General features: G+C 41.7%; 1 protein-coding gene across 1 annotated transcript in view; it reads left to right on the top strand.

Moving 5' to 3' along the window:
* The window catches only part of trim44 (tripartite motif containing 44), a 179,578-nt gene that overhangs the window by 56,141 nt on the left and 97,358 nt on the right, over positions 1–26,079 (top strand). The window contains exons 3-4 of the mRNA XM_060914990.1: positions 1,131–1,208; positions 23,867–24,181. Of these exons, the coding sequence (XP_060770973.1) occupies positions 1,131–1,208; positions 23,867–24,181 (393 nt within the window). The remainder of the gene's footprint in view (positions 1–1,130; positions 1,209–23,866; positions 24,182–26,079) is intronic.

Raw genomic sequence — 26,079 nt, 5'->3', positions numbered from 1 at the left:
GAAGAAGATGAAGAAGAAGAACTCGATAAAAAAGACACCAAATTGAGATTAGCTTACTTTTTTAATGCTTTTTTAGTCCGTAAACCTGGCTTTATTATCCTGATGTGTGAGAAATATCATACAAGGGGAACTGTAAAGATACAAATGAATACTAACATACCTGCTGAACTACGCTATGGCCAAAAGTTTCTGGACACCTGACCATCACACCCATATGTCGGGCTCATCCAACCTGTTATCACAAAGTTGAAGACCTTTGTGATGAATTGGTATGCAGACAGCATCCCAGGCCTCCTCAGCTGACATCAGCGCCTGACTTCACTAATGCTCTTGTAGCTGAACGGGCAAATCCCCATAGCCATGCTCCGAGGCCTATTGGAAAGCCTTTCCAGAACATTCTGGATTATAATAATAGCAAACAGGGAATTAAATCTGTAAATAAAAGGGATGTTCATAAAGCACAGATTGGTGTGATGGTCAGGTGTCCACATACATTTGGCCATATAGTCCAGCAATACATAGTAAAAGAGGAAATAGGATACTAGTCAATACAGCCTACCAGTCTCGCTTAGAATTTAGAATACGCTGTTGTGAGAGAGTACTGTAAGGACTAGCATTAAGGACACTATAACAATGTCACAAATCAATAACGACCTTAATTAACTGTTACACAAGAAACAGTAAAGCTCTACTAGTGGTAGTAATAAGGCTGTTGAGACGAGCATCGATGCAGCACTTTTTTTTTTCTCTCTCTCTCTCTATTTCCCTTGTTAAGCAAATGATCAGGCATGGCATTAAACATTTAATTAGATGTAGTGTGAGAAAAGAGCAACATAGAAAGCAAACACACTGATCAAAAATGGCATCAAGCTAAATTCCATTCTTCCATTTAAAGGTTTCGCTGTCTGGGATATAAACGGAGACATGTGGTTAGTCACCAGCTTATTGATTCAAAAAGGCTTTAGTTGTGACAAATAGGATACTACATATAGGCGAGAAGCTAATTGCTCCATGCCTCATTAAGACCTCATGCACTGTATCATTTAGGCAGCTGTATTGGATGCAGATACTGTAGAATGACCAGAAGAGTGTTTCCTTCGGTGACTTTTCCCTCATTCTTTCTCTTTCAGAGTAAAGAGGGCATAGATCTGCTAGCGTGTACTCAAGAAATGTCCGAGAAGATCAAGACCAAGTGGACCAGTCCAGATGTAAGTGAGCCAGACTGCCTGGCATTTCATTATTGCCTCGCCTGGGACGGAGTCCACCAGGGGGCGAGGTATTGTTTTCGGTCCAGTTTGTTCGTTTGTAAACCATATTATGGGAAAACGGCTGGATCAATCTTCATGAAACTTTCAGGATAGATGGGCATTGGTCTCAAATAGAACCTCCAACATTTTGGGGGTCATCCGGTTAAGGTCAAGGTTTTTGTAGCTACTGCTTCATATAGAGGTGGCAGCTACTATGTCATCGTGCTGTAAGAGTGCAACAATTGCACAGTACGGTGTGAGAGCAGTACGGTGTGTTCTGATTGGCTGAAAGCAGCAGAGAATCAGAATCAGAACCATGTTTATTGGCCAAGTATGTTCACACACAAGGTCGAAGTCAAGGTCACCAAAAAGGTCAAAATCGTTTTTTCGCGATAGCTTCCTTCATATTCATCATAGGTGCTACCGGGCGAGGTTTGTTTAATAATAATAATAATTATTATTATTATTATTATTATTATTATTTTTGTTTGTTAATCTTTAGCATGTCAGCCTGAGTATTATTAGCCCTATTCTAACAATTAGTTTTATATGGCGAGGTGAGGTAATGATTAATTTAAAGATTCCATCTTGTTCTCTGAGAAAAGAAACTTCTCTTAAATATGGTGGCACTCCAGGACACACTTTTTAACTGCTTCCGTTCCAAAACATGCTGAAACCAAGTACTGGCCAAGTTTCTGATTATAAGCAATAAACATGCAGGTCTCGTTCAAAGGCCATGTAACAGACACGTGGCCTAGTAATTATCAAACCAATAATGTGTAGACACAAACCCTACAATAAGCAGATACAATGAAGGTAAAAGCTCAGAAAGACAGTTTCAGCTGGCTGTACATCTCATCTCATCTCATTATCTCTAGCCGCTTTATCCTGTTCTACAGGGTCGCAGGCAAGCTGGAGCCTATCCCAGCTGACTAGGGGTGAAAGGCGGGGTACACCCTGGACAAGTCGCCAGGTCATCACAGGGCTGACACATAGACACAGACAACCATTCACACTCACATTCACACCTACGGTCAATTTAGAGTCACCAGTTAACCTAACCTGCATGTCTTTGGACTGTGGGGGAAACCGGAGCACCCGGAGGAAACCCACGCGGACACGAGGAGAACATGCAAACTCCGCACAGAAAGGCCCTCGCCGGCCACGGGGCTCGAACCCGGACCTTCTTGCTGTGACGCGACAGCGCTAACCACTACACCACCGTGCCGCCTTCTGGCTGTACATGTTGCGCATATATTATATATACTGTGTGTATGCTTTTATGTGTGTGTGTGTGTATACACACACACACACACAGTACCAGTCAAAAGTTTTTACACCCCTACTCATTCATAGGTTTCTCTGTATTTGGACTATTTTCTACACTGTAGAACAATACTGAAGACATCAAAACTATGAAACAATATCTGGAACATATATAGAATAATGTGGTAAAGAAAAAAGTGTTAAAAAACAAAATGTTTGATATTTTAGATTCTTCGAAGTAGCCAGCGTTTACCTTGATGACGCTTTGAACACTATTGGCATTACCTTAACCAGCTCGTCAAAAGTTAATTACTGCAATTTCTTGCTGCCTTAATATGTTTGAGATCAAATAGTAAATAATAAAAATACAGTAAATAGCCCTATTCCACAACTGTAGTAATCTATATTATGTCAAGAACCGCTCAACTAAGTAAAGAGAAACGACATCCATCATTACTTTAAGACATGAAGTGACGTTAATGAGTAAAATTAAAGAAAACCTTTTGACTGGTACTGTATATAAAGTATGCTACCCCTTAAGCATACCACACCTGTACAACAACTAGCTTAATTGGTTTCACTGGTAGATTTTAAATCGGTTTTGAAGGATAAGGAAGCTGGCTCCATTGGCAGTTGCTGCTATAATTAGGTAATGGCTATGTTTCAAATCGTGTTATAACTGTATCGTATCTATTTGTTGTTGTCTGTTTTCTTGTTGAAACTGCCCTCTTGGCCAGGTCTTTTTTTAGATGAGATTTTACCTGGTTAAATAAATAAAATATTTGTATAAAAAGTTTCCCTCAAAGATATCAGATGTATTTGTATCAGATTACGGTATGGCATTTCATTGTGGTATTTAGCCCGAAATTAAATAGTTCATAAAAGCCCTAGACAAAGGATCTGTATTATTACTTATTTATACCAGTGTTGAATTCTTAAATGTGATTGGTCAGAAGCTGTTGATTAACATCTCTTTATATATATGACACTGACTAAAAGTGGAGCTCCTGATGAGTGTACGAGCAAAATATTTTCAAGGGCACAGAAATCAACCTGAATAGAATAATAATATTATAGCATATGAACCATCAAATTGTGTAGTGTCGTGTGTATTTTGCGTCAATAAATTGCTGTATTGTATTGTACGAATACATATTTATTCCTTTCTTTGACACCACATTCCATGCACCAGAAACAACACCATGACATTTGTTATGATGTGACTCTGCTGGGTGCCTGGTGGACAGCAGTGAACCAGCGCTCTCACTTTACATCATTATGATATAGTTACGATAAAATATCAAACATGTCAAACAGTTGTCGGGTTACATCTGTCACATCTACGGTAAGCATGTTGGCACTGAAACATGCAGCGCCATTAGGACTAATTAGCATGCACCTGTTCCTGATTAGAGCGCAATCACAGCACATACATATAAGGACTCTCAGTAACACACAGACTTTGTGAAGTATACACACTCTACCCTGCGTCTGACATTACCAAGTCTTGTATTTTGTATCGCTTTTGACCCTGTCTATGTTTTTGGACTGTGAGTATTGTATTACCTCTGATATCCTGCCTGTGCCTCAGTCAGTCACTACCTGTTTTTCGATTCTGTCTTTACGTTTTGGATCTGTTTGCTAGCATGCTTTCAGTAAAACTCTTCCTGCACTTACATCTGTCTACCACCTTTACATGACAGAAAAAGTCAATTGTCCAACAAGCTAGTGGACTAATAAAACTGTTTTAAATGAAACTGTCGTGAATATCCCATCTCATTACCTTTAGCTGCTTTATCCTGTTCTACAGGGTCGCAGGCAAGCTGGAGCCTATCCCAGCTGACTACGGGCGAAAGGCGGGGTACACCCTGGACAAGTCGCCAGGTCATCACAGGGCTGACACATAGACAACCATTCACACTCACATTCACACCTACGGTCAATTTAGAGTCACCAGTTAACCTAACCTACATGTCTTTGGACTGTGGGGGAAACCGGAGCACCCGGAGGAAACCCACGCGGACACGGGGAGAACATGCAAACTCCGCACAGAAAGGCCCTCGCCGGCCACGGGGCTCGAACCCGGGACCTTCTTGCTGTGAGGCGACAGCGCTAACCACTACATCACCGTGCCGCCTGTCATGAATATTTGGTGTAAAAAACGTTAGTAAATAATCCCACGTTATTTTTTTAAAAAGAAAATTGAAAATAAGTGCTGGATAAAAATGCATCAATTTTATGGAAATAAGGATACACATTTTGTTGTCCGTTGGTCAAGTGTTTATGAGATACATTGCCTTGTACTTATGATCAGGTTCCCTGTGGTGGTACACATTCGTACGTATGGACATCATACGGTCAAGCTATCAAAAATCAGGTCGATGCATCAGGTCGATGCAAATACGGGGCTCTGCTATAAGAGCAGCTCTGACAGTAGTTCCAGCTACAAGGCAAATCCCATGTTAATAAAATGCTATTGTTTCTGTAGTAACAACTTCCATAGAGACTTGTATGGTAGATGTGCCACATAAAAAGGTTGCATTTGTGTAATTGTTGATATGAAGTTTTCTCCGAGGGGATTTTAGCATTTATTTAGCATGTTAGAAGGAGTGTCCAGTGTTGGTGCTTTGTAGCGGTCAGAGATAAAGCTGTAACTTCAAGTTTTCCAACATGGGATGGTCTTCAGGATTATGGGCTTTGCGGTTTCTCACAAACATGACAAGTTGCATCTTTTTGCCTTAAAGTTGACATCTTTGGCGATGTTTTATAATATATATATATATATATATATATATATATATATATATATATATAATAAAACATTATTATATATATATATATATATATATATATATATATATATATATATATATTAGTTATTATGCCTTCGCGTTGTGTTGCCGGCTTTTGCTCCAAAACCCACAAGGATGGGGTAAGTTTATTCAAGTTTCCCAGAGATCCCGAGCTGCATGCGAAGTGGGTGAAGCAAGTCAGGCGCACTCATGACAAGTGGGAGCCCTCACCAACATCCGTCCTGTGCTCTGAACACTTCGATTTGGATTGTTTTGACACCCTTCCCAGCTTAAAAGAATCTCTTGGGTGTTCAGTTCATCACAAACGTGTGTTACTACCATCAGCAGTGCCTACACAGTGTTGCCAGATTGGGAGGTTTCCCGCCCAGTTGGGCAGTTTCAAGTGCATTTTGGTGGGTTTTGAACATACAGGGAGTGCAGAATTATTAGGCAAATGAGTATGTTGACCACATTACCCTCTCTACGCATGTTGGCCTACTCCAAGCTGCATAGGCTTGAAAGCCTCCTACCAATTAAGCATACCAGGTGATGTGCATCTCTGTAATGAAAAGGGGTGTGGTCTAATGACATCAACACCCTATATCAGGTGTGCAAAATTATTAGGCAACTTCCTTTCCTTTGGCAAAATGGGTCAGAAGAGGGATTTGACGGACTCAGAAAAGTCAAAAATAGTGACATATATTGCAAAGGGATGGAGCACTCTTAAAATTGCCCAGCTTTTGAAGCGTGACCATCGAACAATCAAGCGCTTCATTCAAAATAGTCAACAGGGTCGCAAGAAGCGTGTTGAAAAAAAAAGGCGCAAACTAACTGCCCGTGAACTGAGGAAAGTCAAGCGTGAAGCTGCCAAGATGCCACTCGCCACCAGTTTTGCCATATTTCAGAGCTGCAACATCACTGGAGTGTCAAAAAGCACAAGGTGTGCAATACTCAGGGACACGGCCAAGGTAACAAAGGCTGAAAAACGACCACCACTGAACAAGACACACAAGATGAAACGTCAAGACTGGGCCAAGAAGTATCACAAGACTGATTTTTCTAAGGTCTTATGGACAGATGAAATGAGAGTGAGTCTTGATGGCCCAGATGGATGGGCTCGTGGCTGGATCAGCAAAGGGCAGAGAGCTCCAGTCCGACTCAGACGCCAGCAAGGTGGAGGTGGGGTACTGGTATGGGCTGGTATCATCAAAGATGAGCTTGTGGGACCTTTTCGGGTTGAGGATGGCATCAAGCTCAACTCCCAGTCCTATTGTCAGTTTTTGGAAGACACCTTCTTCAAGCAGTGATACAGGAAGAAGTCAGCATCCTTCAAGAAAAACATGATTTTCATGCAGGACAATGCTCCATCACACGCATCCAAGTACTCCACAGCATGGCTGGCCAGAAAGGGTCTAAAGGAAAAAAGATTAATGACTTGGCCTCCTTGTTCACCTGATCTGAACCCCATAGAAAACCTGTGGTCCCTCATCAAATGTGAGATCTACAAGGAGGGGAAACAGTACACATCTCTGAACAGTGTCTGGGAGGCTGTGGTTGCTGCTGCACGCAATGTTGATCACAAACAGATCAAAACACTGACCGAATCCATGGATGGCAGGCTTTTGAGTGTCCTTGTAAAGAAAGGCGGCTATATTAGTCACTGATTTGTTTTTTTTGTTGTTTTTGAATGCCAGCAATGTATATTAGTGAATGTTGAGTTGTTGGTTTCCCTGGTGAAAATAAATGAGTGAAATGGGTATATGTTTGTTTTTTGTTAAGTTGCCTAATAATTATGCACAGTTATAGTCACCTGCACACACAGATATCCTCCTAAGATAGCTAAAACTAAGAAAGCCCTACTCCAACTTCCAAAAATACTCAGCTTTGATATTTATGAGTCTTTTGGGTTCATCAAGAACATAGTTGTTTTTCAATAATAAAACTAATCCTCAAAAATACAACTTGCCTAATAATTCTGCACTCCCTGTATTTTGGGCTGGAAAACGTCAGCAGTATCTGGCAACAGATACTGCTGACGTTTTCCAGCCCAAAATATGTTCAAAACCCACCAAAATGCACTTGAAACCGCCCAACTGGGCGGGATTCCTCCCAATCTGGCAACACTGCCAGTATTCCGGAGGGGGTCTACTAGTAGCTATGCCGGATCCAAAGACAGTCCTCCTGTCAGAACATGTGTTGTGAAACGACATAAGATAAAGGTACGTAGAGCTATAGATTCTACATGATAATCATAAATGTAATCATAAAGTCGGCGTGATATCAGTCATGTATTTGCTTGTGAAAGCTTGCGGCTTTCATGTAACTGCCGCCTAGCAACGAGAGGCAAAGGGTAAAGAGGGTAGGCTATCATAGATTCTATTCGGAAGAGATCAACACAATTCTAGAATCCCAGAAGAGGAAGAGCTAGCACTAGAGAGTTCACCGGCGTTTTCATGCGCCATTTCCATTGAGTAGAACCAGAGTAGAACAGCCAGTGAACCGTAGCGTGTTCTTCCACTGACGTCACAACATGGCCGCGAGCCACGGACCCAGTTTTCTTGCGCTGTGCAATTAAAAGTTGGATATTTGCGTAACAACAGCTTCTTTTCACGTAATTATAACAGAAATCTAACATGTTTGCCATGTTGTATAGTTTATTTAAGAAATTGCATAGAGTCATGTTCGTGTCATCAGCCCTTTAAGAAAATTAGCATCAAGCTGCTGAGGGGAAAGACTTGTTATAGTTGTTATAATGTATGGTAGATGCATTACCATACATTAACCTTGCTCCTTCTTACATCTGTGACCTTCTGACCCCTTATACTCCATCCCGCTGTCTCAGATCCTCTAGCTATAATCTCCTTGCTGTTCCCCACACCAGACTCTCTACCCTGGGTGACAGGTCCTTCAGCGCCACGGCCCCCAAGTGCCCTCCCTCAACCCCTCCGTGACTGCTTTTCTCTTCCTTTCTTCAAATCTCATCTCAAAACCTTTCTGTTTCATGAACACTTCTCCTCCACCACTGCATAAACTCACCACTCTTTCACAGCTTGTGTGTGTGTGTGTTCTCTTTTCTTTGACTTATGTAAAGAAACCTTGAGTTTGAGAAAGGCGCTCTATAAATGTAACTCATTATTATCCCCCGCCCAAATGAAGTTTGGTGGGGGATATAGAAATGGGTTCTGTCCGTCCATCCAGCTGTCCATCTTGTCATGTTTTCGTTTCTGGGCCATATCTTTAAAACTACTGAAGATATCTTCATGAAATTTTGTATACATATCAAGCAACATGTGAACTGGTGCCTTTTGCTATTTTGGATTTTTGAAAAAAAAAATTCAAATTTTTATATAGAAAATAGATTTTGACTTAGTTTCTAAGAGCAATGTTTGTTTATGGAGCATATATCCAAAACTATTCATGATACGAGTTTGAAACTTGGTTGACATGTTAACAAGGTGATGTAGATGTGTCTTTTCATACTAAGAAATTTGAGAAATTTTCATTTTTCATGTTTCCATGGAAACAATTTCAGACTTTGTCTCTCAGGTTAGTCTTAGGGGTAGGTTTTGTTTCCGGAGCAGAACTTGAAAACTATGAGTGGTATGGTCTTGAAAGTTGGTATATGTGTTGATTAAGTAATGTATATGTGCCTTTTGATACTAAGAAATGTGAGAAAATGTAATTTTTAGCTCACCTGGACTAAAGGTCTGGTGGGTTTATGCCATGGGCTGCTGAGGTCAGTGTAAAGAGGTAGGGTTGGTTTCCTGCAGCAGAACTTGAAAAATGTGACAAATAATATCTTGAAACTTGGTATATAGTTGGTATATAGGGAGGGGGATATAGATGACTCCGTCTTCTTGTTATTTTTTATTAACATAAGTGATAACAGGAACTAACTTGTTTTGCAGAAGTTCCACAGCATTAACTATAAAAGGATAAAATGTGCGATGTGCCTTTCTTTCATTAATTGTAATAGATGGCAAACTACTGTGAGAAATAAAACCTTTCAGGATGGTAACAAGCATCACAGCATTATGTCGTTGATTATTTTTCTAGTGTTTTGTTCCTGCAGAGACATCCATCAGTAACGTCACGGAAATATATCTGGAAACGATGCTGTATAATGTACAACCCCGATTCCAAAAAAGTTGGGACAAAGAACAAATTGTAAATAAAAACGGAATGCAATAATTTACAAATCTCAAAAACTGATATTGTATTCACAATAGAACATAGACAACATATCAAATGTCAAAAGTGAGACATTTTGAAAGTTCATGCCAAATACTGGCTCATTTGAAATTTCATGACAGCAACACATCTCAAAAAAGTTGGGACAGGGGCAATAAGAGGCTGGAAAAGTTAAAGGTACAAAAAAGGAACAGCTGGAGGACCAAATTGCAACTCATTAGGTCAATTGGCAATAGGTCATTAACTTGACTGGGTATAAAAAGAGCATCTTGGAGTGGCAGCGGCTCTCAGAAGTAAAGATGGGAAGAGGATCACCAATCCCCCTAATTCTGCGCCGACAAATAGTGGAGCAATATCAGAAAGGAGTTCGACAGTGTAAAATTGCAAAGAGTTTGAACATATCATCATCTACAGTGCATAATATCATCAAAAGATTCAGAGAATCTGGAAGAATCTCTGTGCGTAAGGGTCAAGGCCGGAAAACCATACTGGGTGCCCGTGATCTTCGGGCCCTTAGACAGCACTGCATCACATACAGGCATGCTTCTGTATTGGAAATCACAAAATGGGCTCAGGAATATTTCCAGAGAACATTATCTGTGAACACAATTCACCGTGCCATCCGCCGTTGCCAGCTAAAACTCTATAGTTCAAAGAAGAAGCCGTATCTAAACATGATCCAGAAGCGCAGACGTCTTCTCTGGGCCAAGGCTCATTTAAAATGGACTGTGGCAAAGTGGAAAACTGTTCTGTGGTCAGACGAATCAAAATTTGAAGTTCTTTATGGAAATCAGGGACGCCGTGTCATTCGGACTAAAGAGGAGAAGGACGACCCAAGTTGTTATCAGCGCTCAGTTCAGAAGCCTGCATCTCTGACGGTATGGGGTTGCATTAGTGCGTGTGGCATGGGCAGCTTACACATCTGGAAAGACACCATCAATGCTGAAAGGTATATCCAGGTTCTAGAGCAACATATGCTCCCATCCAGACGACATCTCTTTCAGGGAAGACCTTGCATTTTCCAACATGACAATACCAAACCACATACTGGATCAATTACAGCATCATGGCTGCGTAGAAGAAGGGTCCGGGTACTGAACTGGCCAGCTTGCAGTCCAGATCTTTCACCCATAGAAAACATTTGGCGCATCATAAAACAGAAGATACGACAAAAAAGACCTAAGACAGTTGAGCAACTAGAATCCTACATTAGACAAGAATGGGTTAACATTCCTATCCCTAAACTTGAGCAACTTGTCTCCTCAGTCCCCAGACGTTTACAGACTGTTGTAAAGAGAAAAGGGGATGTCTCACAGTGGTAAACATGGCCTTGTCCCAACTTTTTTGAGATGTGTTGTTGTCATGAAATTTAAAATCATCTAATTTTTCTCTTTAAATGATACATTTTCTCAGTTTAAACATTTGATATGTCATCTATGTTCTATTCTGAATAAAATATGGGATTTTAAAACTTCCACATCATTGCATTCCGTTTTTATTTACAATTTGTACTTTGTCCCAACTTTTTTGGAATCGGGGTTGTAAATAGTGAGATACAGTCCTCCAGTTTAGAGTTCTATATTCATCTCACAGTTTGTTACCACCTGTATTTTCACAACATGTATATTTTAAGCATCGAATGCTTACAATATAAGAGATTCTCTCTCTCTCTCCACACTGGAAATGGACTCGCAACTGTGATTAGTGTGTCTTTTGTCTAATGTGCTCCTTAGTCTCAAGAAATTCAGCAGCAGTGGGGATTATAAAAGAGCTGTATAATGTATAAGGCTGATTTAAACACTGAAAATGTCCCATCATTAACTCCCAGAATGCTGTTAAATATCGTCATGCTGAAATATTCAGCTTTGGCTCTCAGACATCAGAAACCCTTTTTCCCTCTTCGTCCTCCTAGATTTCTCTTGATCTCATCTTTTCTGCTTTTACGTTCAGCCTTATTTACACAAATGCATACACACACTAATAGCAAAAGCCTCTTTATTTCTATAATCTGGGATTTTTCTGATCATCTTAACCCAGTTCTTAGAAGAGAACATAAGAGGCTCTGTGTGCACTAGGAGCTTATAAGAGCTGAAAGTCACCCTATACTTTAGAAAATCTTAATAATTAAATAATTTTAAGTGAATATAAATGCGCTCGTGGTTAAAGTGGAAAAAGTAGCTTTGATGCTTTTAGTGAGGGGGGAAAAACAGGAATAGATGAAAATGTTATCAAAAATCTGCTGGGAGTATTGACTATTAGGGATGCAAGTGTTATTGTGTCATAAAATGTAAGAGCCCATCAGGGTGCGATATGCAAATGTGGTTTATTATCATACCAGTGCAGCAGGAAAAAGGGGTGGGAGCATGTGATGTTTCCAGTTTGTATATTTGTACTAGTCTTTCTTTTTTTTTAAAACACTGAGGTAATGTGAAGTAATTCATTATTTACAGTAATACAGAGGAAAACCCAGTTTTGAGTAACTTTTTATAGGAGCAACTTTTCCTCTGCTGATGCCAAAGGAAATGTACGTGTCATAAAACCAACACAAAGCGCCTACCCTTTCAAAATTAAACGCTGCTGAAAGTGTGTACGTGCTTCTTTGGCTGATGGCAAAACTCATTTCTGGCCTCAAAAATGATCCAAGTCTGAGATGAAGAAACTAGTCAAATTCTCTGCATGCAAATATTGTGAATTACATTTTCTTAGGTCATTAGATGCACTTCTTAAAAAAAAAAAAACTCACTTTTTTTTAATATACAGCTTCTCCAAGCCTCATGTCAAAACTTCAAAATAAATACAGGGTATAATGGTCTGTATTTCCCAGGGCATGTAAGCTCATTAGTGTGCTTGTTTGATTACGGATGTTGCCTCAGGGGTCATGTCTCCAGACCTCCGTGTCTGCCGGCTTATATCTCCGTCTTCCTGTGGGACTACGGAGTGCTATTTGAAGGAAGTGAAGGAAGGATTAGATGATATACATGCTCATCCACGGAGAATAGTTTAATGTAATATGTGCAGCACTCCCTCTTCTCAGTATCCTTTCATTCCTGGCTCTTTCTCTGTTCTTCTCGAGCAGGGATTTTGTGCTTCTTTTAAAATGTTGAAAAATTACATACAGAGATCATACAAGACCAAAAGGTGTTCAGGATGCGTAATCGGTACATATCATCCTCTCCCTTTGTCCATCCATGTGTGTTTAGTGTCTGTAGTGAAGGCCACAGATTCCTTAATGTGCATGTGCTTCATAGCTCGGCCAAACTGTTTTATTACGGCATTATACGATCTTTGCAGATATTAAAATTTCAACAGGGAAGCCAAGAACTGTAGAACTCATGGTGCAGTCTAGCCAGTCCCCTCCCTCCCTCCCTCCCTCTCTTGCTCTCGTTCTCCTCTACTAGCTACTTGAATACCTCAGGGATTGAAGTCATTAAAGTTCTTTTGCATTTACACTCCGTGGTGAAAAGAGCACTCACTCTCTCTCTCTCTCTCTCTCTCTGTTTTGAGTTACCATGTAATTTCAGCAGTCTGATTACAGCCACGGAGAAATGTCAATAGCAAGGCGAGAGAAAGTGAAGGAAATCTTCCCGGACAAAAGCACTTAGTTACACGGGGGCCATCACTCTGGGTGAGGTGACGGCCATTTCAAAGCGATTTGGTGTTAATGTGCTTCTAATTTGTTTCTCTCCTCAACAGCACTTTGTCATCAGCGCGCCTGTTCTTGAATAGATTCTGCACTGTTGAACTTCTGGATTTTTGAATATGTATTTTGTCATTCAGCATCTTTCAGCATGACAACAATTGCGCTCAAGATTAAACACGTCCTTATATCTTTTAGCGACAGCATTTATACCGAATCTGCTAGAATTCAAGATCTGCTGGCCTTAGCCAGTGTATCATTTGTGTAGTTCAGTGCAATTGACAATAAAATTCTTATTTCTTACTTCCACACACACTTGATTTTTCAATTTCTTTTTTTTTTTCTTCTTCAGTATACATCCAGAGCTCATGTAGAAGTTCTATTGCTGGGCCGTCGTCATGGCAACAGTGACGCCTGTATGAAGCTGGTTCCAGACCAGTGACTCTTTAATGCTGGAATTGAAGTGATTTTGCTGTGGAGAATGGTATTGAGGCACCAGCTCTGAACCAGCACCAGCACAGTGTTGGTGAAGAATGACTGTGCCACCTCGCAGACACACTTTCAAATCTATGAGTTCAGGCTCAGTGTAAAAGGAATTAAATTACATTCAGCCGTTCCATGAGACTGAAGAATGTCTGAAAATTAGGTGACTGAGTCCATGATGTCAAGCAAACCTTCTGAGAGAGGGTACCATGTAGAAGAAGTTGGGGTGAACAACTAGATTCTGTCCAGACCTCTTAATTGTGATCAGGCCAGCATGGAGAGCTGAAATGCTGATGACAGTCAAGGCTAGGCTCAAATAAAAGACAGATGCCATAACCAGAAAGATTATGGACACTAGTTTTTCATGCTGTCTGTTCATGCAAAGAGCCTTCTCTATCCCTGCTTTTAACTGACTTGTGCCCACAAGCCTCAACGCCAGGCATTGACCGAATGCCCGATTTGCCCAACCAAGATGCTCGGGCAGAAATATTTTAGCGAGTTAGGCCTGTTCGGGCACACCTATGGTCGGCTTCTTTAAGCACAAAAATGATTTTCGAGTGAGTAGATTACAAAAAACAAAACGTATTAACCAGCATCCTCGCCTCCCCTGTGATTGCCATTTTCTTTTTTTTTCTTCCTGATTCGTAACGGCGATTCTGATTGGCTTGCTTCAGGCGCGCGTGCGCATTTGTGCTTTTCATCACTACGAGTGGTCGCCGGTGCCCTCTACGTTTTCCCGGGTTGGCTTCAGGACGTCCTTGCTCTGACGTCACATTTACCTTAGCAACTGTTGCTACCTGATACAGTGGGGCAAAAAAGTATTTAGTCAGTCACCAATTGTGCAAGTTCTCCCACTTAAAAAGATGAGAGAGGCCTGTAATTTTCATCATAGGTACACTTCAACTATGAGAGACAAAATGAGAAAAAAAAAATCCAGAAAATCACATTGTCTGATTTTTAAAGAATTTATTTGCAAATTATGGTGGAAAATAAGTATTTGGTCAATAACAAAAGTTCATCTCAATACTTAGATTAGATTTGATTAGATAACTTTATTTGTACCTAAAGGTAGATTTGGTGTGCAGCCAAGTGATCTCCACTCATACAAAACATTTAAAACAAAGACACACTTAACATACAAACATTTAAAATATACCCTTTGTTGGCAATGACAGAGGTCAAACGTTTTCTGTAAGTCTTCACAAGGTTTTCACACACTGTTGCTGGTATTTTGGCCCATTCCTCCATGCAGATCTCCTCTAGAGCAGTGATGTTTTGGGGCTGTCGCTGGGCAACACGGACTTTCAACTCCCTCCAAAGATTTTCTATGGGGTTGAGATCTGGAGACTGGCTAGGCCACTCCAGGACCTTGAAATGCTTCTTACGAAGCCACTCCTTCGTTGCCCGGGTGGTGTGTTTGGGATCATTGTCATGCTGAAAGACCCAGCCACGTTTCATCTTCAATGCCCTTGCTGATGGAAGGAGGTTTTCACTCAAAATCTCACGATACATGGCCCCATTCATTCTTTCCTTTACACGGATCAGTCGTCCTGGTCCCTTTGCAGAAAAACAGCCCCAAAGCATGATGTTTCCACCCCCATGCTTCACAGTAGGTATGGTGTTCTTTGGATGCAACTCAGCATTCTTTCTCCTCCAAACACGACAAGTTGAGTTTTTACCAAAAAGTTCTATTTTGGTTTCATCTGACCATATGACATTCTCCCAATCCTCTTCTGGATCATCCATATGCTCTCTAGCAAACTTCAGACGGGCCTGGACATGTACTGGCTTAAGCAGGGGGACACGTCTGGCACTGCAGGATTTGAGTCCCTGGCGGCGTACTGTGTTACTGATGGTAGCCTCTGTTACTTTGGTCCCAGCTCTCTGCAGGTCATTCACTAGGTCCCCCCGTGTGGTTCTGGGATTTTTGCTCACCGTTCTTGTGATCATTTTGACCCCACGGGGTGAGATATTGCGTGGAGCCCCAGATTGAGGGAGATTATCAGTGGTCTTGTATGTCTTCCATTTTCTAATAATTGCTCCCACAGTTGATTTCTTCACACCAAGCTGCTTACCTATTGCAGATTCAGTCTTCCCAGCCTAGTGCAGGTCTACAATTTTGTTTCTGGTGTCCTTTGACAGCTCTTTGGTCTTGGCCATAGTGGAGTTTGGAGTGTGACTGTTTGAGGTTGTGGACAGGTGTCTTTTATACTGATGATAACGAGTTCAAACAGGTGCCATTAATACAGGTAACGAGTGGAGGACAGAGGAGCGTCTTAAAGAAGTTGTTACAGGTCTGTGAGAGCCAGAAATCTTGCTTGTTTGTAGGTGACCAAATACTTATTTTACTGAGGAATTTACCAATTAATTCATTAAAAATCCTACAATGTGATTTCCTGGATTCTTTCCCCCCATTCTGTCTCTCATAGTTGAAGTGTACCTATGATGAAAATTACAGGCCTCTCTCATCTTTTGAAGTGGGAGAACTTGCACAATTGGTGACTGACTAAATACTTTTTTGCTCCACTGTACCTGGGGGGCAAGTGAACTTTGTTCACATACTGAAGCCAAGCAAAGATGTCCAGTGTCTGTTGCTGTTGTTCGAAGAATACTACAGCTAAAAAAGCTCTACAACCAGATTACTTGGACACTGTAAAAAATGACTTTGGGGTGTTGTAAATAAGCTATAGTTAAATGTGTATAGTATACATAAAATTACAACATTCTGTCAGCTTCACTATAATATTACATAAACTACACTCAGTTGCCTAATTTTATTATGTAAAACATACTTGGAATGACACACGTTATTTATCATTAAAGTCCTTGCAAGTTATATGCAGAATGTTAAGTATCCGGTGAAATGTATCCTAAATTAAATGTAATCAGTAGACATGCGGGGCGGCACGGTGGTGTAGTGATTAGCGCTGTCGCCTCACAGCAAGAAGGTCCTGGGTTCGAGCCCCGTGGCCGGTGAGGGCCTTTCTGTGCGGAGTTTGCATGTTCTCCCCGTGTCCGCGTGGGTTTCCTCCGGGTGCTCCGGTTTCCCCCACAGTCCAAAGACATGCAGGTTAGGTTAACTGGTGACTCTAAATTGACCGTAGGTGTGAATGTGAGTGTGAATGGTTGTCTGTGTCTCTGTGTCAGCCCTGTGATGACCTGGCGACTTGTCCAGGGTGTACCCCGCCTTTCGCCCGTAGTCAGCTGGGATAGGCTCCAGCTTGCCTGCGACCCTGTAGAAGGATAAAGCGGCTACAGATAATGAGATGAGATGAGTAGACATGCGCATTTGGCATGAACTAACGTTAGGCCCAGCACTCAAGTTCTCTGACTGAATCGAGAGAATTGAAGCCAAAGAGCAAGAGCTGTCACCGAATCATCATGTCATGTCATGTCATCGTGTCATGTTATTACATTACTGTATTGTTATTATAAATTCATGTTGAAAAAATTTGAAGCATGTTAGGTTTGAGAACAGGGAAAGATTAGTAGAAAAAACATAATTTTAAAGGATTCATTAACATTCAGAAAGCTAGAAAAATGTATGTAAAAAACATTCGTAAGCTTTACATAAAATATTATAGTAAAGGATATTTGGAAAACAAATGTAAGATTTACATAAGAAAATTATGTGGAAATTGTTGCCACAATTTTTTTGCGTAAATAAGGTCATTTATTTTTTAGAGTGGATAATCTTAGTCAGAAAGAAGCGAATGATAGATAGATAGACATGAAAATTAGAGTTTATTAGCGGTTATGATCCATACAAAATTCCTCAAAATGACATGAGTGACGGTGCAGATTTGTGGCCTAGCGTTAGCATTAGCTACATGTTGGAATATACCTTCTTTTCCCCGAAGAGTCCCGACACGGAAGAACAGTTTAAAAAAAAAAACTACAAAAGCAAGAAAACATTCTTTGTCTAAAGACTTTTTCCCAACATCAGCTTTTGGGGACAGAGTGCTGTAAAATCCAAAGCATTTACTCTCAAAGGGCTCCGACCCTAACTGTGGGCTGGATGATATTCCTGCCCCTCCATGTCTCAACAACTCCACAGACATCTGGTTCCACAGCTATTTGCACTCTATCATTTATACAGTGATGCTTATTATTGTTAAAACAAGATCTGAAGTGTTATTTGTAAAATAATAACATATCTTGCTCTAGACTTTCAAACAATATCGTAAGATTTTATTTTAATTTTATCTAATAATGGATGGAACAAGAATTACAAATGCTAACAGAATCAGCACATTCCAGTTGTAGCTATAATCTCATCTCATTATCTGTAGCCGTTTTATCCTGTTCTACAGGGTCGCAGGCAAGCTGGAGCCTATCCCAGCTGACTACGGGCGAAAGGCGGGGTACACCCTGGACAAGTCGCCAGGTCTTCACAGGGCTGACACATAGACACAGACAACCATTCACACTCACATTCACACCTACGGTCAATTTAGAGTCACCAGTTAACCTAACCTGCATGTCTTTGGACTGTGGGGGAAACTGGAGCACCCAGAGGAAACCCACGCAGACACGGGGAGAACATGCAAACTCCGCACAGAAAGGCCCTCGCCGGCCCCGGGGCTCGAACCCAGGACCTTCTTGCTGTGAGGCGACAGCGCTAACCACTACACCACCGTGCCACCCCACAGTGAATTATCTCATAGATAAATCTATCTTACCCCATTTATCATTTGGCATTGGCCTATCATGCATGTGAAGATGAGGAGGACATGTTGTTTAATTTCCTCCTAAACACAGTGGCAAACTGAATGATAAGACAGTACTGCAGGACAGACTCCTGTTTTAGAATGTTTTTAGTTTTATAATTCATCTTTGCAATATTGCTAGTCATTGTTATAGGCAAAACAAAGTGCGTTTTGTGTCCTAAACTCTATATAAAAAGACGTACAGTGGTGCTTGAAAGTTTGTGAACCCTTTAGAATTTTCTATATTTCTGCATAAATATGACCCAAAAACATTATCAGATTTTCACCCCAGGCCTAAAAGTAGATAAAGAGAACCCAGTTAAACAAATGAGACAAAAATATTATACTTGGTCATTTATTTATTGAGGAAAATGATCCAATATTACATATCTGTGAGTGGCAAAAGTATGTGAACCTCTAGGATTAGCAGTTAATTTGAAGGTGAAATTAGAGTCTGGTGTTTTCAATCAATGGGATGACAATCAGGTGTGAGTGGGCACCCTGTTTTATTTAAAGAACAGGGATCTATCAAAGTCTGATCTTCACAACACATGCTTGCGGAAGTGTATCATGGCACAAACATAGGAGATTTCTGAGGACCTCAGAAAAAGCGTTGTTGATGCTCATCAGGCTGGAAGAGGTTACAAAGCCATCTCTAAAGAGTTTGGACTCCACCAATCCACAGTCAGACAGATTGTGTACAAATGGAGGAAATTCAAGACCATTGTTACCCTCCCCAGGAGTGGTCGACCAACAAAGTTCACTCCAAGAGCAAGGCGTGTAATATTCGGCCAAGTCACAAAGGACCCCAGGGTAACTTCTAAGCAACTGAAGGCCTCTCTCACATTGGCTAATGTTCATGAGTCCACCATCAGGAGGACACTGAACAACAATGGTGTGCATGGCAGGGTTGCAAGGAGAAAGCCACTGCTCTCCAAAAAGACCATTGCTGCTCGTCTGCAGTTTGCTAAAGATCACATGGACAAGCCAGAAGGCTATTGGAAAAATGTTTTGTGGACGGATGAGACCAAAATAGAATTTTCAGTTTAAATGAGAAGCGTTATGTTTGGAGAAAGGAAAACACTGCATTGCAGCATAAGAACCTTATCCCATCTGTGAAACATGGTGGTGGTAGTATCATGGTTTGGGCCTGTTTTGCTGTATCTGGGCCAGGACGGCTTGGCATCATTGATGGAACAATGAATTCTGAATTATACCAGCGAATTCTAAAGGAAAATGGCAGGACATCTGTCCATGAACTGAATCTCAAGAGAAGGTGGGTGATGCAGCAAGACAACGACCCAAAGCACACAAGTTGTTCTACCAAAGAATGGTTAAAGAAGAATAAAGTTAATATTTTGGAATGGCCAAGTCAAAGTCTTGACCTTAATCCAGTCAAAATGTTGTGGAAGGACGTGAAGCGAGCAGTTCATGTGAGGAAACCCACCAACATCCCAGAGTTGAAGCTGTTCTGTACGGAGGAATGGGCTAAAATTCCTCCAAGCCGGTGTGCAGGACTGATCAACAGTTACCGGAAACGTTTAGTTGCAGTTATTGCTGCACAAGGGGGTCACACCAGATACTGAAAGCAAAGGTTCACATACTTTTGCCACTCACAGATATGTAATATTGGGTCATTTTCCTCAATAAATAAATGACCAAGCATTATATTTTTGTCTCATTTGTTTAACTGGGTTCTCTTTTTCTACTTTGAGGACTTGTGTGAAAATCTGATGTTGTTTTAGGTCATATTTATGCAGAAATATAGAAAATTCTAAAGGGTTCACAAACTTTCAAGCACCACTGTATTGCGTACTAGTACAGTACGTAAGTCTTACGTATATGATATTGATTTATGTTTCATGTTTATGTTCATGTTCATGTTGTCTTGTTCTGTTGCAGAAATAAATGTTTTTTTAAAAAAACATTTATTTTTTAAGACGTACTTTTTGTATAAATAACTCAATTATACCCCTAGAAAACATATCAGTATTGCCTTGAACCGTGTACTTAACTTGCCGAAATACTACAAAATTTTAGGGCAAAAGGAAATTCAAGGGGGGCAAAAATTTTTGAGGCCATTTAAGGTGTCAAAAGTTAATGTTGAGGCCTGTTCCATTTCCTTACATGGAACTGATTTTATCCCTTCTCCTTAGCATATTCTTGATTTCCCCAATCATTGTCTTACTCTCAGTATTGAAATCTCCACTTGCTTGGACCCCCGTGTACTGTATTATGACTCTGTGTTCAGTCATGCATAAATCAGTACAATTATATCTGCTATGAAGCTTGAGATAAACTTTTACCTTGGAGATCTTACTTCTCTTATGTAAGGTCAAGGTTTTGGCTAATGAAACCGGGCTTGTATCAAAGGAAACACTATTCACATAGTAACAGATTTATCTTAAAGGAGTACTGAAGTCATTTTTAAACTTGCTTTATTTCTTAATTAACATGTTATTCAATTCCGTTTTCAGTTTTAGTAACCTTATATCGTGACTTGTAGTGGCAACTAATTGCAATTAAATATTACACTTATCGGCCTGGGCGGCACAGTGGTGTACTGGTTAGCGCCGTCGCCTCACAGCAAGAAGGTCCGGGTTCGAGCCCCGTGGCCGGCGAGGGCCTTTCTGTGTGGAGTTTGCATGTTCTCCCCGTGTCCGCGTGGGTTTCCTCCGGGTGCTCCGGTTTCCCCCACAGTCCAAAGACATGCAGGTTAGGTTAACTGGTGGCTCTAAATTGACCGTAGGTGTGAATGTGAGTGTGAATGGTTGTCTATGTGTCAGCCCTGTGATGACCTGGCGACTTGTCCAGGGTGTACCCCGCCTTTCGCCCGTAGTCAGCTGGGATAGGCTCCAGCTTGCCTGCGACCCTGTAGAAGGATAAAGCGGCTAGAGATAATGAGATGAGACTTATCGGCCTATTCGGTTTTTAGCCATGTTGAATTTAGTTCGTTTGGTCCACAGCAGGCGTAGCTTATCCGCGCGATCTTCACGAGACTTGTGCGAGACTTCGAAACGTGAAGTGTCAGCCAGGTGTCAGTGCTGCCATTTTGAAAACTGTTTTCCAAACGAAATGCTGCACAAAAATGAGTTTAAATAACGATTACTTCCTACTTTTTTCAAACTTTCCTGATCGCTATCAAAACTTCTGGCTTGATTACGTCAGCATTCGAAAGAGGGCGCGCGCGTCTTTTGACAACGTTGGCAGATGTTGCCCTGTGTCTGAAATCGCTCCCTACTCACTATTTAGGGCGCTGTATAGTGAGGACACCATTTTGTAGCACTGTCCAAAACGATAGTGAGGATTATTTACACCCTATATAATGGACTCAAAGTATCCCACAATGCATCACGCAAAGCAGTGATGGTCACTAACCAAGCAATATGTCCCATCATGCATTGCGGTCGCACTGAAAGATATCAAATTAAACATCTCAAATTTGATTTAATAAAAGGCCGCGGCAAAGAAGAAAGTATTCAGCCTTGATTTAAAAGAACTGAAAGATGCAGGTGCTTTGTATTGATTAATGTGGGAAATGCGTGCAGTATAATATGGATTTATCATAAAAATACATGCATGTATTTTATTATTTTGAAAACCCACCAGCTGACTGATCTGGCATGTTTTAATCGTGCGACAGTAATGATGTAAATACCAGCGCGATGGACTAGTGTCCGAAAGCGTGGTTTTTTTTTTTTTTTAATTTTACCAATGAGCTCACTATATAGTCCTCTATATCAGCATTTCTCAACCTTTTTTCAGTCACAGCACCCTTCAGAAGTATGCAGATTCTCAAGGCACCCCCATATAAAATATACGCAGTCACGCTGACCCCGGCAGTGACGTTGTGATATGGGAAAGGGGGCCATGAGACAAATTTTGATGATGCATGAGGCAGCAATGATCTATGTTAGTGTAACTATTGTTTTTTTGGAATTTTAATTCATTTTATTTATTACACTGTTAGAATATATAATTTTTTGACGGCACCCCTAATGAAGCCAGACGGCACCCCGGTTGAGAAAGGCTGCTCTATATAGTAATTTCCTATATTGGGAGTAAGGAATAGTGAATGAGTGAGCAATTTAGGACACAGGGTTGGTCACTTTGATTTCCTCTTTACGTTTTACTTCCGTCCTACGATGTCTTGCACAGGTCTCAACGAATCTCATTTATGGCCCTTGCTGTGACATATGGACTGATATATTACAGAGCATATTTCAAACACTCATAACTTGCTATAGCAGTGACAAAATAGCTGTCAGAAATGCATTCCGATATTTAATAAAATGAGATAAATAGAATTTTGATAGGGCGGTACAGTGGTGTAGTGGTTAGCGCTGTCGCCTCACAGCAAGAAGGTCCGGGTTTGAGCCCCGTGGCCGGCGAGGGCCTTTCTGTGCGGAGTTTGCATGTTCTCCCCGTGTCTGCGTGGGTTTCCTCCAGGTGCTCCGGTTTCCCCCACAGTCCAAAGACATGCAGGTTAGGTTAACTGGTGACTCTAAATTGAGCGTAGGTGTGAATGTGAGTGTGAATGGTTGTCTGTGTCTATGTGTCAGCCCTGTGATGACCTGGCGACTTGTCCAGGGTGTACCCCGCCTTTCGCCCGTAGTCAGCTGGGATAAGCTCCAGCTTGCCTGCGACCCTGTAGAACAGGATAAAGCGGCTAGAGATGAGGAGATGAGATGAGATGAGAATTTTGATAATAAAAAATTTGCCTTCAGTTCTCCTTTCATAAAAAGGGTATGAGGGACAGGGGAAGAGCGAAAGATAATAGACTTTCTCTACTTCTGGCCACTTGCTGATGGATCATTTGGTCTTTATTGCCAGACTGCAGTAGAGTTGGCGTGACCTGTGTACAACTGTACAAGGTCTTCGGGCTTGTATTTGTTCCAGACTCGGAAGGAGAGTAAACTGGCTGCATGGACTTCAACTGCCTCAAGGCTATTCCTGAATAAGTGACACATGAGAGAGAGAGGTAGAAGATTGTGAGTCAGTATGGTTGTGAGGGGTTGTCATGGTGCATTAGCCGTAAAAGTAGGGTTTCTAATTAATGATTGTAAACAGGTCCTGAAGGGAAAGTAGGAAATGGGTTTGAAGGGAGTACATGATGCACTTAAGAGCTGAAACCTGAACAGATGGCGTAGGATGTTGGCACTCTAAGCCAAAGTCTTTATTGTGAAATGGGATGTGAAAAACCTTACTATCTGCTATTAAAATGACAAGTTTGATCCCCCGAGCTCTTCGCCTAATCGTTGTCACAGGACTGTCGTCTCTTTTGTTGTTACCTACTTCCTCCCTTTCTTCATATACCATTAGTCCTCAGCTCTTCCACCTGTGCCTGTGCTCCATATTTCCATTTAGCAATTTTTATAAGAGGGCCAAAATTTGATGTAGCTCATTTGGCAAGCCTGTGCCAGTGTCTCCTCGAATTATCTTTTTCTCTCTGATTTCATATCTCTCGTTCTCAGTTTCTTATCTCATTTTCTGCCTATCCCTCCATCCCTCGTTAATTTCTCTGTTCTTTTCCTTGGCCAGATGAGCCCAGAGGAGCTCGAGCACTACGTGAACCAGCAATTTGATGAGTTGCAGAAGCTGGTGCGCCTGGAGGAGTGGCGCGTGCTTCACCTGGTAGATCTGAAGGAGGCCTTTTTGACAGCACAGGCTGCTGAGAAGATTGCTGAAATCAGCGTTCACACCGAGAAACTGCAGGAGGAGATGGACTCGATTACACAGCAGCTGGGTGAGCTTGACCATGCTGAGCAAAACGGTGTGGCCCCAGCCGGCCTGGCACCTCTACTGGCAGGACAACCGCAGCCGCCTGGCGCTGCTGTTCTGGAACAAAGGCCTCTGGTAAGCAGCCGTTCTTCTTCAGAGCAGGGAGCTGAAGGTTAATAGGACATTCATTGAAGTTCAAAAAATGGTGAAGTACAGGGTTAGTCAAAATTATGTTAACACCAATGGATTATTTTTCTCCTGAGTGTGTGATGCGCCGTGACCGCTGCTGGCGTAATTGGGCCCTACTTTTTCGACACCCCAACGGTGATGTCAGATGTCTACTTACAGATGGTGCAGCAGTACGCCATTGATGAACTTCCACTACAGGGCCGATTGGTTTCTCCCATTCAAGTGTTAACATAATTTTGGCCAACCCTGTATATTGGAGTTTCTGTTTGCGGTCTCTGTACAAAAGCACAAAAGTTAACCTCCTGGATTTTGGTACATTTTAAGAAATTTGTGTTAATGTTTCTAAATGCTTTCAATCTTTTCAGATCTTTTTGGATGTCTGTTATAGCACTACACATTGCATCCTAAAATGGTCTGAGTAGAACACCCTTATGCCGCTTTTCCACTACAAACGCGGCTGAGCCGTGCCGTGCTGAGTCGAGCTGAGTCGGGCTGAGCGGGGCTGTTGGAGTTGCATTTCGACTACAACCGCGCTGAACCGTGCTGGCTGGAAGTGGGTGGACACATTGGGTGGAGTTAGCGAAAGTGGGTGGACGTCACGTGATGTCGTTAAGCAGCGCAAACAGTGACATCAGTGACAGTGGCGGAACAAGTCAGAGCCGGGCTGGGGGCAGGGCAAATGACCGGGCCCTTTATTAAAGCTTATCATAACATCATTTTAGGCTACAAAATGTCCGCAACTGCGGTGTTTACCAATTTCAACACTACCGGGTGCAACTATGTTATTTAGTACATCAAGTCCTTCAAACGAACATGTAACTCAGAAACAAAAAACATTAGGATACTGTACATGGCTCATAATAAAACATCAATAGCCTATACTGCGCACATTATTTGAAGGGCATACGAATGAGCGCTCAGAGGTTGCAACGCTGACAGGAAGAGTCAGAAATAAAAGGAGGGCGGTGCAAACCTCACTGAATGCACTGTGTTTACCAATTTCAACACTACGGGGTGCAACTATGTTATTTTGTACATTAAGTCCTTCAAACGAACATGTAACTCAGAAACAAAAAACATTAGGTGACATACTGTACATGGCTCATAATAAAACATCAATAGCCTACTGCGCGCATTATTTGAAGGGCATACGACGAGCCTTGCGCTCCGCGAACTCGTCCACGATGCTCTGTATTGTCACTGATTCAGTGATCTTTTAAGCGGTAGTCTCACGACCCGAATAGTAAACAATAAACATGGAGGACATGGAGTCGTTAGTGTTGCTGGTCTTGGTGCTGTGGCTTGTTGTCACCGACAACGCCAACAGATACTGGCAAGAGCGTATAGATGAGGCAAGGCGCATAAGGCTTCAGAAATTCTTGTAATTCGTAATTATTCTTCTTCCGGGTTTGCGGTGTTTACAGATCCCAGCGCGCTCGCGGGGCGTGTGTGGGCATGTGAGGACACTCCTCCTCACCAATCAGTGCACAGGGGAGTGTCTGCTCACGCCCCCAACCTCACTCGGCACGGTTTGGCTCGCTTCAGCCCCACTCCAAAACGGTGCGAGTTTTAGGGGCTAAGCAGGGCTGAAGCGAGCTGAGTCGTGCTGGTTTTTGGTAGTCGAAACGCGAGCCGTGTCGGGCTGAAGTGAGCTGAAGTGAGCTGAAAAAGGGTAGTGGAAAAGGGCCATTAGAATTCTTCAACCAGGAAAAGAAACTTTGAGGAAACTTATAAATGTAGTATGAATAGGTCAAGATAACTAGATTTGTGGGATCGTGAATAAGCTTTAACACCTGGCTAAACTGATGAAGCCTGTTGGATGAGAAGCAAGTCCAGCATACATA

This window comes from Neoarius graeffei, chromosome 2 (genome assembly GCF_027579695.1).
Source record: "Neoarius graeffei isolate fNeoGra1 chromosome 2, fNeoGra1.pri, whole genome shotgun sequence".
NCBI classification, from domain to species: domain Eukaryota; kingdom Metazoa; phylum Chordata; class Actinopteri; order Siluriformes; family Ariidae; genus Neoarius; species Neoarius graeffei.
This window is presented reverse-complemented; position numbering and strand designations above follow the sequence as displayed.